Below are 16,201 nucleotides of genomic sequence, written 5' to 3'. Positions count from 1 at the left end.
GCATTTGAGTAGAATACAAACTGACTAATAGATAAACATTCTGTGTGAAAGTAAATAGCCTTAAAGTATACTGCCTTCACATTCCATTGATCAGCTCAGTCAGCAAAGTTTTCCATATTGTCACTAATGTTCTAAATATTTTGGTGAAAAGCATACCAGAAGTGTAGAGTATTTCCATTTGTGTCACGCATAAGGTCATTACAAACTACTTCTTAGATTTCTACTGATCATTCTACCCAAGAAGTTTCCTTCACTGTGTTTTTGTCCCTGTTGAAAATGTTACTGATGTTTTGGCGACAAGAACTAGGGGTTTGTTAAGTGGACTGAATCATTCCTCTGGCCACACAGTTAAGGATTTCCAACAGACTCACTACCTAACCTTCATTGATAACCTCCAAATTCTTAGCAGTCAAAACAAACAAAACAAAACAAAAGCCAAGAGTATAAAGCCCAGCTTATTGTGACAGCAGTACTGTCACTGAGTGCACACATTCATTTCCAAGAAGTGGTCCCCCACTTCCCACTGCAAGCTTCAAGGATGGTCAGAGATCATTACTAGGCTGACCCCTACAAGAGCTCATAATGCTGCCATGCAGAGTCAAAAGAATCACAGGAAAGCACTGTCTACTCAAAGCCCAGCCTATCTCTCTCACTAGATGTTCATTTCTTCAGCAGGCCCTAGTTTCTAAGAGATTAAATCTCAGAAGTTGTGAGGCTAAGCGGAATTCACACACAACTTCTGCCTTTGCCTAAATACATTGATTCTTGACCACTCATGTCTTAAAGTAATTTCAGGTCACTTAAAGCTAAAAGCCTCTATGATGTTACTTTCTTTAATTTTCACTATTTTAGTTTTTATAAATGAATGTAGTGCAGTTATATATTTCGCAATCATTTTTATAAGCCAAACCAACTAAATGTGGGTCAATACTGGATTTTCCAAAGTTGTCTAAGTAAGACTGGATTTGTTAAAACTTGCCAGTTACTTTGAAGTGAATATAGCATGTTGGTGGAAATGAAATGTAGTGTCAAAAAGACTGAAAATAGGTCAGCACTGTGCAAAAGTAAACTTGTCGGTGAGATCAATATGAACCTACAAGTTAATGGGAATATTAGAATTTCCTTACAAGAAGGGATGGGTGTGCAGGATAGAGCCAGAACATGATTGTGTTGTTTACTCATGTGTGAAAAGCACAGGGGATACTTCAATATTATTTTTTGTATCCTTAATGAAAGGCACTGCTTTTTAATATTGACCATTTATATTTAAGCACAGTTTTAATTGAGAGACTATCGTAGTAAATTAAATTCTGGTTCATCTGCTTAATTTGCAACAACATGAAAAACAGAGGGGGGTAAGGGGGAGTAATGATTAAGCATGATAAAATTTCAGGAATATCACGAAGTCCTTCATATCTTTCTCTATGTAAATCATTTTTAGAAAATCTGACTTAATTTCATGAGATCAGTAAAAAATTTTGAGACTAAAAACAAAAACAGAAAGACCTTTCTTGGGACTTCTCATTGTATTTATTTGACATTTAAAAATGTACATCAGTTTTTGAATACATGAAATGCCAGTGCTTTGCCACAGTTTTGTTACTGCATCAGCTAAAAAGGGAAGGAATAATAATAATAAAAAAACAAGAAAAATACATTCAAAAAGCCAGGCTGTTCTGCTTATGCACAGGCAGAGGTGTTGGAAGTCTATAGCCTACTCTATGTCTGTCTAGAGATATTGCAAACATCAGTCAGTTATCAGTGAAAAGTTGCACACAAAGCATTAAAGGATACAAAGAACAACTTGGTGGGGGAGCAGGAGAGGATGCACATGGGGGAAAATACACGTGTGTGCTATTGGGTGGGGAGTGGTCTGAGATGGAAGTAACTATGAATAATGATGTTTGGAACCTGTATTCATGGGAGAAAGGTGGAGGAATACTTAGCATTTTTGAGAAGTTATACGCTGTGTGTGTATGTGTCCATTTCCAATTTTCAAATTTTTTTTTCTCCAAGAGAAATGTAATAAACTGAGGTAGAAATCAATGTGGGAGCACTATAGCCCAGAAGATCCCCAAATGAAAAGCAAACCTGCACTGACAAGAGTCAGAATGAAAGATGAAGTGATGTGTGTGTGTGTGTGTGTGTGTGTGTGTGATGGCTGGCTGTTTTTGTATTTATTTATTCATTTACTTGTTTGTTTTGTTTAGGCTGCTGTCGTCTGCATTCTACCAAATAGCACAGCAAGCCTAGAAGCTAGCTTAGTGAATAGAGTGATACCATTCCCAGCAGTTTAAGAGAGAAGTAGCAAACTACCACCATCATCTATGTAGTGAAAGGCAGTCTGAAATTTCAGGTACTGTGATTTTCAGGGTCTGAAGCAGGTCTTATGGCTGACTGTTCTAGATACTAACACAAACTGAGTAAGTAGCTTTCCATTAACCAGTGTACCTTTTCAGAATATTTTCACTTAATATCAAGGAGCAATGTACTGGTAAGAACTCTTACAGATATTGACATAAACAATTACTCTGCTCTGGTTAATTCCCCATGATCAGTAAAAGAACATTAAAAAAAAAATCTTTCCATTTCTATTTTAAATTGTATATATTCAGTTGTATCACACATCAGTAATTTTCTGGATACATTCAAAGAATTTTTCCTTGCTATTTTCCAATCGTTGAGGTAAACATACATTTTAATATAAAGTAACATTGAAGTCTATCCCATTACTCTCAGCAGTACATAGTGCTTTCAACACATTCCTTTGAGGTACTGTACAAATCACAATCGCTTTCCTGAGTTTTTGCATACAAGAACACTAAAAGAAACGAACTGCAGAAATTAAGGTCCAGATTACCGTTACCCTGTTTTACCTGTTCTTAGTTTAATACTGCAGAACAGACAGGATTGAGGAATACTGTTGCTCTTAAAATGGCAAAAATCTGGTTTTCTGTCACAACACAACCGCTCATCTCTTTAGTCCAATAATGTTTGAAGTTAAAGCTCTTTATATTAGCACATGCCACCAATGTAATTGTGAGGCAAACAAAAAATAAAGCACCACTCCAGGCACTTGACAGCAACTAAATCTCGAGAACAGCAGAATGGAATCAACACACGAGGTTCATGTCCTTCTGAAATCAACACCCTTGCACCTTGCTCCTTGGTGAGTGTTGTCTAAGCTTGACCCGAACTGAGCATCCGCGGATGCTTTCTGTCATCTGGGGCTTTTAAATCAAAAGCTCTCACTTGATGCATTTTCCCTCCAAATCTACCCTGACTCTAAAGATGCAACTTAATTGTTGTCTTCCCCAGTACCCTTTGTGATTTAAACACTACTGGAAAGGGGCTCTATACCCTATGTAGCAGGTTTGATGTGTGTGTGCCAACATTCATTACATTTTTTTTAAAGAAGTTATCACTGACTGCAACCAAACATTTTGTTCCATTCAACATACATATCAAGCTCTTTCTGAGATATGCTAGGCTGAATCTTGCAGAAAGCGTTTTCAAAGTCTTGGTATGTAATGGGTCTCAACTGGCTGGGCATAATGGCTGAAAGGTCTGTGGCTGGCATGGCATGGAGGGGGCCCACTGCTGCTTCCTGACACAAATGAGCCACATCTAGTCCAGAAAAGCCTTCTGTGCGCTGGACGAGCAGTGCAAACTCCTTGTCACTGAGACAGTAATTGTGCTGTGAGAGCAGTTGTACTATTATCTGGTGCCTCGCTGTGCTGTCAGGAAGTGGGATTAAAAGTCGTTTCATGAAGTACCTCCGAAGAGATTCATCTATTTCTTCAGGTTTACTGGTGGCACAAATTACTACGATTTGGTCCTCAGCCGAAGTTAGTACAGTGTCCAGCTGCATCAGAAATTCGGTTCTCATCCGACTGACTGGACTGTGCTCCTCACTCACTTGAGAGGAGAGAAGCATGTCAATGTCACTGACAAAAATCACCGAGGGCTGGCGACACCTGGCCACAAGAAAAGAAGCATGGATAATTTTCTCTGCTTCCCCTAACCACTTAGCAACTAGTCCAGAACTGGCGATTTTGAAAAAAGTGGCCCCCAGCTGACTAGCTATGCACCTGCCCAATAATGTTTTGCCTGTTCCCCGAGGCCCAAATAAAAGGATGCTCCGAGGTAAGGCCGTCAGTCCACTGAATGCATCTGACCTCAACACAGGCCATAAAACCTCCTCTTTAATGACGGCCTTTACCAGGTCGAGGCCTGCAATGTCATTCCAGTCCACTGGAGGTCCTTGGGTGATAATCTCATTGGTTACCAGGTCGATGAGGTGTGTGTCAGTATTCTTCAGTTGCTCGTCCACAGAGTGGTTGGATGAGGTAGCTGCACGGAGTCCAGGACCTTGCATTGTGTGAGAGAGGAGCTGCCTGTGTTCGTCCCCATGTTCACTCATTACTGGTGATGTGTACTTCCCAAAGGACTCACTGGATCTTGATCCCAGTGAATTTTTTGCAGTACTGTAGGTAGGAGGGGTCAGAGCCCTACTGGACTGGCTGCTGAATTTCCTTTGCTGTTCAGAGGACATTAGCTGCTTCGTTGGCTTAAATGCTAAGGATGATGTTTCAGCACTTCTGTCAAAGCCATTTCCCCGATTTGAGTTTGAAATGCTATTGTCTGGCATTCTATACATGGGACTCTGTGAAGATCTCTGTTGGCCATAGCTGTAATTTCCATAGCTGGAGTCCATATCTCCTTGCCCTGCCATATAGAAAGCTTTCCTTTTAAGAGAACTTGCCGAACTGTTTGTCAGAGCTGAGGGTGCAATAGGTGTCAAACCATGACCCTGGTAGGTGTAGCCAGGAACGGTGGTGGGTGGCAGGGGGGTAGGAGCAGGAATTCCTGAAGGCAGGTATGCTGAAGGAGGAGGGGGTGCACCTCCAGGGCTGTACCCAGATCCCACAGCAGTCTGAGGAGGGTAGCTTGCAGAAGGGTAGCTATAACTAGAGAGGTTAGATGTCCCATTGTAGCCTGGGACCAGGGCTGGTGGTGGAGGAGGTGGTGGTGGTGGTTGTAGGAGCCCAGAGCTATGCAAAGGAGATGGGTGAGGTGAAGGAAGTGCAGGTGCTGGCTGGCTACTGTAAGTTGAATGCAAATATGATCCGTTGTATCCTGGGGTGTATTCCTGAGATGGGAGGCCTGCATGAAGACTAGGTACAGTGTGGCTTCCACAGGTACTGCTTGAATAACTAGGTTCTGTCAGGTTGCTCGCCACCCCAGGAGAGCTCCCTATACTAGCAGAGACATCTGCTGGAGGGAGGGCTGAACTGACTCCAGCCTTGCTGGCAGTGATGACATCTGGAACACAGTTCATGGGATACACAGCTTCTGAATTCAAGGAAGGCTGCCAGGGTTCACTTTCATTTTTCCGACCATTCACAAGTCCCGATGGGGCATCTGAATAGTTGCTGAGTACCGGTCGGTCCACAGGGCCTTCCAAAATGCCAGAATATTTTTCGGCATATTTCTTGAGCAGATTGGATGCAGTCAAAGCAGATATATCATCATTTGCCCAGGCATACTGATAGGTACGCTGCAAATGACCTCTATATGCTTCAACTTTATGGGCAGGAGACCGAGTCGTTGAGGTGATGTCAAAGTGCTGCTCTGGCCATTGGGCATGCTCTGGCGTCCACTGCATCTTCAAGCCTGAGGATTTTGGGGTGAGGGAGAAATAGTTAATTCACTTAGATATTCAGCAGAACTCTTAAAGCCCCTGCCCCCAACTGACTGCTTTTGTTATCTATAATTTTTCATTAATGATAGTGATGTCACAAAGGGTTTCCAGTCTGATACCTATTATGAGTCCATAATACGTTCACTAAGATGGATGGAACACCAGCTCTGTGTAGAAAAGTAAACTGAACTTAAACTAAAACTCTGAAGAAGATCTATACTTGTTTTCATAAGCAAATTTATTTCAGTTAAGGCTAACAAGTGACTTGTTACACACACACACACACACACACACACACACACACACACACACTTCCTTTCAGATTAGCAGTCACAGACTCCAATAAAATATACATACACTTTAAATACCTATCATGAGTCAGTATTAACATGTAGAGGAGCTAGCTATTCTGTCTCTTCAAATCACAGTTTCTGTTTTATATTTTAACCAATATAAAAATGAGACACAGCTGACAGATCACATCTAGGATACCTCTCTTATTTGGTACTGAACACCTAGTTAGCACAGTATAATGCTCCCTGCGCAGAACAATATGACACAGACATAGCAGGTCACTCCATAATCCAACTCTCATCTAAAGTGGTCCACGACAGTTTCAAATCTGCTTCGTGGAGTGCAGCAAAGCAATCTCCCAGGCAGCGCTCCATCGCTTTCATCACACAAAGCCTACAACTCGGTATGAATTACAACTGGCTTGTTTCTGACTATCAGTTCTGTTGTTGAGTTTCTTAAAAAAAAAAAAAAAGCAGCACTTGTCTTCTGGTCTTCTATCTAATGTTTTTACTTTTTCTCTTATAATCCTACCTTCTACCTTTCTACCTTACAGCTTCCAAGGTAAAGAGGAATGAATACACACACACACACACACACAGAGAGAGAGAGAGAGAGAGAGAGAGAGAGAGAGAGAGAGAAGTAGAACAGAGGTGCAAACAAAGATAAAGATAATCTGTATTCTAACTCTAGCTTTCTACAGGAACCAGTGTGTGACAAAAACTGTAAAAATACAACTAAATTATTCCAACAGTATTATTTTTAAGGAAAGCAAGAGTGTTTTCTCTTCTAAAATAAAAAAGTAAACAGAGAGACTCAAAGATTCATTTGAATATTAAAGTTTAAAGAGACCCTAGAAATTGACTGATGTCACAAATTAGGGAACCAAGCCCAAAGGGATTCAGAAGGTTCCTTTGAGGGTACACATATAATTAGTTACAGAAAAGCAAGAGAACCTGTCCTTTTTCCCAGTGCTGGCTCATCCCAATCTAATCTCTGCTTGGTTAGAACAATTTCTCTCTGGTACAATGATATTAAGCAGGACTCCTTAATCTCCTTTGTATTACCCAAAGTGAATTTTGCAAACTCTCTTGTGCCCTCTGGCAGAGATTCCTTGATAAGTAGAAGGCCTGGTCTAAATGAAGCATCTGTGACATCATCTCCCTTCTGAATAACTGTGGTCTATTTTGACAGCCCCTATCTCCTTTTCTCCTTCAACCTCTTTAGCTTTTAGCCTGATTCTGGCTTCTGACATGGCCAGTTTTGACTTACTGAGCTAAACTGAACAGAGTACAGAGTTTGGTAACAGAATGGCATGTTGATTCCCTTCTGACTCCCTCTTCCTTGTTTGCAAAACCAATGCACCAGACACTGGAAGTTAATTAGCGGGATGATGCTGTGCTAATTGTGTTAATTTACAAGGTTTTAGTCAAAGAGAATCATGCCAGGGCTGGCACTGCTGTCATGCTTCCAACTTAATGATTAAGAAATACTGAAAACAAGGTGGGAAGGATTGCAGTAATTACACAATAAATGAATAAAGCAACAGGATTCATTTGCAAATATATTTTACTGTAGTTATGCTCATTTGCATTTGGAGTTTTAAAAAAGCTTCACTTGCAAATCACCATCTTAGTTAAATTAAATCTGAATGCTGTACGTTATAACTTAAACAAGATTTCTATGTATAATTGAGTAAAATATTAAGGAGCTGAGTTCCCTAGTATATACAACAGATTTTTCTTCACTTTCTTCAATTCCTCTTAATTTTCATTTTGCACTTTAAAACTCCATTATTTAATAGTTTCATCAGATTGCAAAATAAATTACAAAATCTTGGTAAGGTAAATAAAGCTTTCATTATTTCACTCAGAGAAATTCTGGGAGGGGGGCGGTTAAGCACAGGAAGAACCAAAGTAATATTCTTAATTGTCCCTGCTTTTTCAATCATTACTTTTTAAGAGGGAGGAAAATATACCACAAAATGGATGAAATGACTGAAACCACACTTAAAGGGAAAAAGATGCAATTTTAATGAAGCAGCATTTCAGGAATCATACTTTCATTAAACTCAACTGGAAATTATTAAGAGGAAATCACCAGGAACCAATCGCAAGTAATCAGTATCTAAATTCTTTTTAGTATCATGGGATTTACTTCAAGCCTTATAAAAAAGAGAGCATATTAATGTGGCTGTAATGCAGAACTGTCTAAAAGGCCTACAAATTCATTAGTCCTTTGAATTATTTCCAGGGAATTTTTATGAGAATATGTTTCTTTAAAGATTATCAAAATTCAGAGTTTCAAAAATAAGAACACTCATGTTCTATAAGGAGGAATTTGACTCACTCTGAAAGAATCATGACTAAATATCTTAACATAAGATGTCAGAAAACGTAGGAGCCACAGCCAATAGAATTTACTAACACACAGACTTTAAAGGACATGGCTTCTTTTCAGTCAAAGTAAGCCATTGTTGGCATTATCTAACAAACATATAAAGTGAACATAACTGAAAAATATCTATTAAAAAAAGAAGCTTTAAACTTTTAATGTTAATTTAAAGACAAAAAAGGGTTAGATTCCTCTGGCACTGGTTAAATATTTTACCTTATAAATTAATAATTTTATTAATAAGTAAGTTTAGTTAGCCATAATCACTACAGATAGGTAAGGACATATATAGTGAGTAAAACAAACCACTTTTCGTTGGATGTTCCTGCATTGTTTAATCTATGAAAACTAATTAAATTGCATAAGATTTCTGTTTTATCTGAAATTAAGCAAAGATTCTATCAAAAGTATTTATTTGGAACAATTACTGGGTACACCTTTGCCTTTTGATGCTCATGTTATTTTTAGTTGTGTTTACTAAGATAATTGAAAGTTTATTTATTGATGCATACTAAACAACAGTAACCTTAGCAGGCCTGAAAAAGGCAAGATTAAGCTTTGATTAAATTACCTTAAGGGTAATGTATTTAATGTATTTGATATGCGGACTCTCTCAAAAGCCTAGACCAAGTAGATTAGAAGCTTCCAATAGCACAGCTATATACAAGATACTGGGTACTGTCCAGCAAACCATAACAAAGGGACTTTTCAAAGTTAACCCAATTAACAAATAATGTGATGATAATATTAACTATTGAGTGTCTTTTTGAACCCTAAGACAGCAGGAACCTCACATCTTCACTATAGAGCCCCTACTTCCCCCAGTCCTGGAACCCTTGAATAGGGCCCACTTTCCCGTATGCATCTCCCAATCCAAACCAAATAACATTGCATCTGCCGATCACAACCTAACCAAAGCAACGATTGCTACCTCAACATGCTTCACCTCAGAATGTATCCAGAGACTTCACGTGTGGAATGACAACCCTTCAGCTTCATTACTTGGGTGAGACCTTTCCTTTAATAGTACACTCTAATTTCATCTCAGGTAGTTCACTTTCTAACAAAGTCCCATAACCTAGATATACACCAGTTTCTGTGAGAGAGAGCTTATGTGCACACGTATCCATAAACTACTGCAAAATATATACCTGAAAGCAGGACTACACTAGAGTTTGCAGTGAGTACCTCCCTAACACTTCCTCTCCACTATTCCAAGCTTGGGATCCATGATTGCTCAACAAATTGTTTGGCTTCATATGTTAACTCTGTTTTCAATCACCAGGTTCCAGATGCCACCAGGATGCTGGCTAGGCTTCCCTGGATTGAAGACCCCACCAATGTGTCCTGGAGCTCAGCTTCCCCAGAGTCACACCCTACTAGGGAAAGAGAGAGGCAGACTGGGGGTATGGACTGACCAGTCAACGCCCATGTTCAGCGGGGAAGCAATTACAGAAGCCAGACCTTCTACCTTCTGCATCCCTCAACGACCCTGGGTCCATGCTCCCAGAGGGATAGAGAATGGGAAAGCTATCAGGGGAGGGGGTGGGTTATGGGGATTGGGTGTTGGGAATTGTGTGGAGTTGTACCCCTCCTACCTTATGCTTTTGTTCACTAATCCTTTCTTAAATAAAAAAATAAAAAAATTAAAAAAAAATTACCTTAAGGGAACAAAATTATTTACATACCATAAATCATGAGTATTTATCCAATACTTTAAAATCACAAATGTTATTTGAAAGCATAAGTTAAGGTTAACCATAAGATAATCCTTAGTGTTTATAGGAGCTGAAGAAGAAGACTGTGCTCATGTAATTGTCTGCCTTGGAGCACAAAGAATCTGTTCATAAGTTCTTGAATTCTAATACTAACTAGAAGTAGAGCTAAACTTATTTTTTCTTCTCATAGTTGTGCTTATTGGTGGTGATTTTTCTGATGTTAACTGGAAGGAAAATGAAGAGTCAAATGTTCTTCAAATGAAAAAAAGCCAGGAGTCAGGCAGTAGCACAGCAGGTTAAGCGCAGGTGGTGTGAAGTGCAATGACCAGCAGGTGGTGTGAAGTGCAATGAGGATCCTGGTTGAGCCCCAGGCTCCCCATCTTCAGGGGAGTCACTTCACAAGGGTGAAGAGGTCTGCAGGTGTCTTACTCTTCCCTTCTCTGTCTTCCCCTCCTCTGTCCACTTTTCTCTGTCCTATCCAACAACGATGGCATCAACAACAATAACTACAACAACAATAAAAATAAGGGCAACAAAAAGGAAATAAATATTTAAAAAGAAAGAAAAAGCCAACATGTGGTTGCACTGCTATTATTTGTAAGAAGCAGAATACATATGTCACTTAACTTGGTACCCAAATAATAAGATGGGTTGTAAAACAGCTTTTAAATAGTTTCTTTTTTTTTTTCAACAAGAAGAGAAAAACCATGGAAACAATACTATTTTCACATTATCAGAAACATGACCCTAGAACAATAATCCCCACTGCTATTCGGAAAGATCTCGTGTAATAAAAATTCACAAAACAGTGAAAGTAAGAAAAATAGTTCTCAAAGATAATTGAAGAATTGTTCCAAAACATCAATTTTTATTTTTGAAAGGATAAGAATATTCTTAACACAGCTGGCAAATTTCACAATGCAATGTGCTCATTTTTTAAATATGTAATTTAATAGGAAATCGCCTCTGAGATAATTTAACATAAGTGTTATACAAGAGTGACAGATAATATAGTAAGAAGCCTGAGAATATTTCTATTTTATTGTTACAGGAAAAACTTTTTTATGTATAAATAAATACATCTGTCTTTCCCACAAAGCTGAAAAGTTTTGATGGCATTTACCTTCATATCATTACTGACCACTTCATAACTAACTAGTCCCTGCCTCACTGCTTACTTCCTCCCGGAGACCTTGCTCTTTATTTTGAAATAAAACATCTGTGGCATTTTTCAAAGTTCTTTGAAAGCTTCAAAATGATAAAGAAGCTGAGAGAAAAATGAAGGGCATAAAATAATGCTCAGAAACAGAGAAAACAAAAGAATTAATCTTCTGGAGTCTACTTTTAGTTTTCATGCCTGGACATACTAATCTACTTCTCTGCCCCTACCACCCCTAGCACAGGCATGTCACTTGACAGTTCACAGGTCTCAAAAAGCTGTTCTTTCCATAAGGTTTCTGCAGGGTAATTTTGACTGCTAGGGACTCTGACTTCATTTGTAGGTTTTCTCAGATTTCCTAAGGGCAGAGACCTGAGGCAAACACCTGCGGGCACTCTCTCCTCTAGAACAGCAACATGGCACTCACACAGGCTTGCACAACATCATCACACCTATTACACTCCTTTGGGCTATTGCACCTTAGAGTTCACTCTGGAAAACAGTCACTGCTGAGTTAAGTGCAAGAAGCCATTTATAATAGTTTACAGATCATTCATTCTACTAGTGGAACAACAAACAGATTCATCATCTCCTACACAGATGGCAGAAGAAACTGTACAGAACATTCACGATTTCAAATTAAGAGTAGAAGATTCACTGTTTAAATAAATAAGTTTATGCAGTGAAGAGCCTTCTGAGAAGGTCTACAGACCTCTTGGTACCGAAATATGTCCCTGTACAGTATCTACTTCTTATTAATCAAGGGAAATTGATAACCACATGAAATGTCTGAGCATATTAAGCATTCTCCATTTGTCTATGCACTCCCATTAAGTACAAGACAAACACACTATATTTAGTATTAGTACCAACCCATTTTACCTGAAATCTTCAGTGTATTTTCAATTAATTATTAACCCTGAAATTTGATGCCATATTTAAGAGCAGTAGCAAGAGAAAAGTAGTGGGTGGAATTACAAAAATTACATATTCTTTTTAATTTGGTTTCCTCTTCAGAGCATCACAAGTTCTTTGTAAACTGGACATGACATAGAGACAGTTTCATTTTCTCAGCAATTTGAGGGGCCATTATGTTTAAAGCTTTTATGGTTCAACCCTAAACTTAAATCAGAGGGCTTTGTTTATTTAAGCAGGAAGCTCAACTTTTCCAGCTATCTTCTTCACAAGTCACATTCTAGAATTTCTAACATTAGATTTTTGATTCCAGAGTTTAAGTGAACTTTAAAGTGACCTAGTCAATACCTATAAAGCAATACAGTTTGACACTACACTTAATACACTGTCTTGTGTGGTTACATGCTAAATATGTCTTAAACAGTGTTTTGTTTGAACATAATGACTGATAATGATGGAAAATGACTGGTGAGAATGTTTTGAAGATACCTATAAGGTGAAATGACAAACTTTACCCATATGCCAGAAACTATACTGTTAACCACTAACACCCTTCCCCCATAAAAATGATAAAAAAGAAAATACTGTTTGCAATAACATGAAAAAAGAAAGAAAAACCGAGGAAACATAAAGAAGGTTCTAGAATTGTGTTTAAACTATGAACATAGGAATTGGTCAGTAGTACACCCAGTAAAGCGCAGTTACCATGCCCAGGGACCCAAGATCAAGCATCCAGTCCCCACATGTAGCCGGGCAAGTTTCACAAGTGATGAAGCAGTACCACAGGTGTCTCTCATTCTCTTTCTACTCCTTCTATATTTCTCTGTCTCAATAAGTGGAAAAGAAAAAAGACCACTGGGAATGATAAAATCATCATGTAGTCCCCAAACCCTAGCAATATTCTTGGTGAGAAAAAACAAACCAACAGCCAAACTTGACAGTGAAACTGTGAGCTTTACATATGATATTATTTATTTGGGTCTAACCTTGGTGAAGTTAGTTAAACATATCATACTCACTTTTCTCAACTATACAGTGTGGACAATGAAGATGACATAAACCTTATGAGATTACCATTAAAACAGTCTGAAATAAAATTTTCAAGTATACTTTCCCATTATGAACTGTCACACAGATATTTATTATTCTCTTTTGAAAAAAATGAGACTGCATTAACAATAAAGCATAACTAGAGAGAAAAGGTAAAATCATCCATAGAATTTGTAAATCACGGGAGTCAGGCGGTAGCTCAGGGGGTTAAGTGCATGTGGCGCAAAGCGCAAGGACTGGCGGAAGGATCTGGGTTCAAGACCCCCACTCCCCACCTGCAGGGGAGTCCCTTCACAGGCGGTGAAGTAGGTCTGCAGGTGTCTATCTTTCTCTGCCCTTCTCTGTCTCCCCCTCCTCTCTGCATTTCTCTCTGTCCTATCCAACAACAACGACATCAGTAACAACAACAGTAACTACAACAATAAAAGAACAAGGGCAACAAAAGGGAATAAATAAACAAATACAAAAAAAATTTTTAAAAAGAATTTATGAATCACTTTTTCCTCAACCTCAGGAAAGTGACTGAAAAGGAAATTTTCCACTGGGAAATTGTTCCTTCTAATAAAAGTAGGGATACTTTTTTGTACTCAGGAAAATACAGAATATAATATCCTTAATCTAAAAGGTGTCAAAAACTCAAAATGTTTTCTTAGTATTTTATTTATATTAGTGATTTACTTCTTTTTAATGCTATTTGTGACTTAATGTTGTAGAGACCAAAGAAACAAAGCACATAGGACTTTTCTCTACTTAAGAATATCCTAAAAAAATGCTTTCAAAGACCTCTGTCTCAAAATAAGACATTATAATTATGTAAGAACAGTATCAAATGATTTTTCTCATTTGCACCAGACTTTCACAACTCAAAGTTATAAATCATGACACATACTGGAGTAAATTACTCCCTCCCTCCTTTCTACATTTTGAATAAAGCAATCCTTCATAATACTCAATGGGCATTTCTAGCTAAAGAGTCCCTAGGAAATTTAATGCAAATACCTTACCCCTTTACATAGAGGACTTGTCACATGATAACCAGAGCAGCAGTTTATAACAGTACAGGGTTTTAAAAATCATTCAAGGGTTTGCAAAGGAATCGACATCTCCTTATTTCCCAGCTTTCAAATCAAGCTGAATAATTTTAGTCAATGCCATTCCTGTTTGGCAGCAGTTGTCTGAATTGGAGTACCATGTCCACTTTGGACACAGCATGCCCTTTTTGCTTTGCCATGATGTCAAACCCCCCCCCCCACTATTATGTGAGGAATTTCTAAAGCACTCGTATTAGGTCACCCGGGCACCTGAATATATGACTTCAATCTGAAATTTCAAGTTCTAGGTTCATTTTCACGTAGGTACATTTTCCTGAAACGAGCAAGCAAAGTGCTATAAAACAAAAACAACAAAAATTCACTTCAGAAGAAAAGTTTCTTGGCTATCATTCATTTGTTTCATTTTATATAAACACAAGCATACTGAGACGGAGGGACAAAGGGAAGAAGGGAGAGAGAACACAGCACTGAGCCTTCCTTCAGTGTGGTGGGGAATGGGTTCACACATGAAAAAGCAGTGCATTATTAGAGTGAACTATTTTTCCAATCTGTAATACAATTTATCATATGTATTTTTCTTTTTTATCTTTTATTTATTTTCCATTTTGTTGCCCTTTTTTATTGTTGTTTTAGTCAATTGTTGTTATTGATGTTGTTGTTGTTAGATAGGACAGAGAGAAATGGAGAGAGGAAGGGAAGACAGAGAGGGGAAGAGAAAGACATCTGCAGACCTGCTTCACCACTTGTGAAGCGACTCCCCTGGAGGTGGGGAGCCGGGGGCTTCAACAGGGATCCTCAAGCCAGTTCTTGTGTTTCACGCCACGGTGTGCTTAACTCACTGCGCTACCGTCCCACTCCCATGTAGCTAGAGCACAGGAAAAATAATTGATAACTTTCTTCATGATCCAGCATCATTAGTACAGTAGAATGGTGGATAGTGATTTCTTCAAAGAACTATTTACTTTGTTCCAGTGATTCCTCATTTAGTACTTAATTGGCAGGTGTGATGATTTCTAGTTATTTTTCAAGTGCCCATTTTTTCCCTTACTAATATATGCCTTTGAACATGACATAGGCTTGCAAGCCATCTAATCATCAACTAAGTACAATATGTTACTCCAAAGCTATTCAGTCATATCAAGTTGTTGGATGGGTCCTCATGGGTAAGCCATTGCTCTCATTCTGTAAGCCATCATTTTGGGTGTGGTGAGTGCCTGCATTCGGTGCTGTAGGCACCTTGATACTGACTAGAAGGACATATTTAGAGGAGCTATTTCAAATTATAAAATGTCTCCAAATGAATCTGTAGACATTTTGTAATTTGAAATAGCTCCTCTAAATACATTTTCTCTATCAAAAAGTATACAAACATAAAAATGACTATTCTGCCAATATTTCAAACCAAGGATAGAGTGTAGTATGCCTGATAGGCCCTTCCTTTTAACATTCAAGACATATATAAGAGCTTGCCTTTAAGAAGATGAATGCATAATCACTTATGCAGAGAAAGTCACACTAGTGAAAGAAATATCACTTTTAATCTGCTAAATTTACATTCAACATATGATTAGTAGAGATAGTTTAGTACAGCAACCCAGGAAGTCATAACTATAATTCAAATAAACATTTATTTCCTATGTGTGTGGGGGGGGTCTTAAAATTTCAGTACTTAAATCAAAGTATTTAAGTATGCTGACACCCAAATAGAGTTAAAAACTCTATCATCTATCTACATATCTATCTTATGGCATGAGTGGGCTTTAACAAATACCCTATACTATTTTAGCATTAATTTAAATTAATAAAATAAGAAGTTCCAAAAATCCATATACCTTTTATCACAATTACTCCAACTGACTATTTATATAAATGTAGTTTAAAACATACAAATGATTTATACCCTCAATTGTATTTAGTG

General features: G+C 38.2%; 1 protein-coding gene across 3 annotated transcripts in view; it reads right to left on the bottom strand.

Moving 5' to 3' along the window:
* Window positions 1-16,201, bottom strand: part of FIGN (fidgetin, microtubule severing factor) — a 146,053-nt gene that overhangs the window by 3,425 nt on the left and 126,427 nt on the right. For all 3 annotated transcript variants that reach the window (XM_060177802.1, XM_060177801.1, XM_060177803.1), the window contains one exon: window positions 1-5,676. This exon is cut by the window's left edge and continues 3,425 nt beyond it. In XM_060177802.1, the coding sequence (XP_060033785.1) occupies window positions 3,422-5,668 (2,247 nt within the window). In that variant the 5' untranslated portion in view covers window positions 5,669-5,676 and the 3' untranslated portion in view covers window positions 1-3,421. The remainder of the gene's footprint in view (window positions 5,677-16,201) is intronic.

The sequence above is a fragment of the Erinaceus europaeus genome, chromosome 18, assembly GCF_950295315.1.
Source record: "Erinaceus europaeus chromosome 18, mEriEur2.1, whole genome shotgun sequence".
Taxonomy (NCBI): Eukaryota; Metazoa; Chordata; class Mammalia; order Eulipotyphla; family Erinaceidae; genus Erinaceus; species Erinaceus europaeus.
The sequence above is the reverse complement of the archived record's forward strand: the minus strand, read 5'-3'. Positions and strand labels throughout refer to the sequence as shown.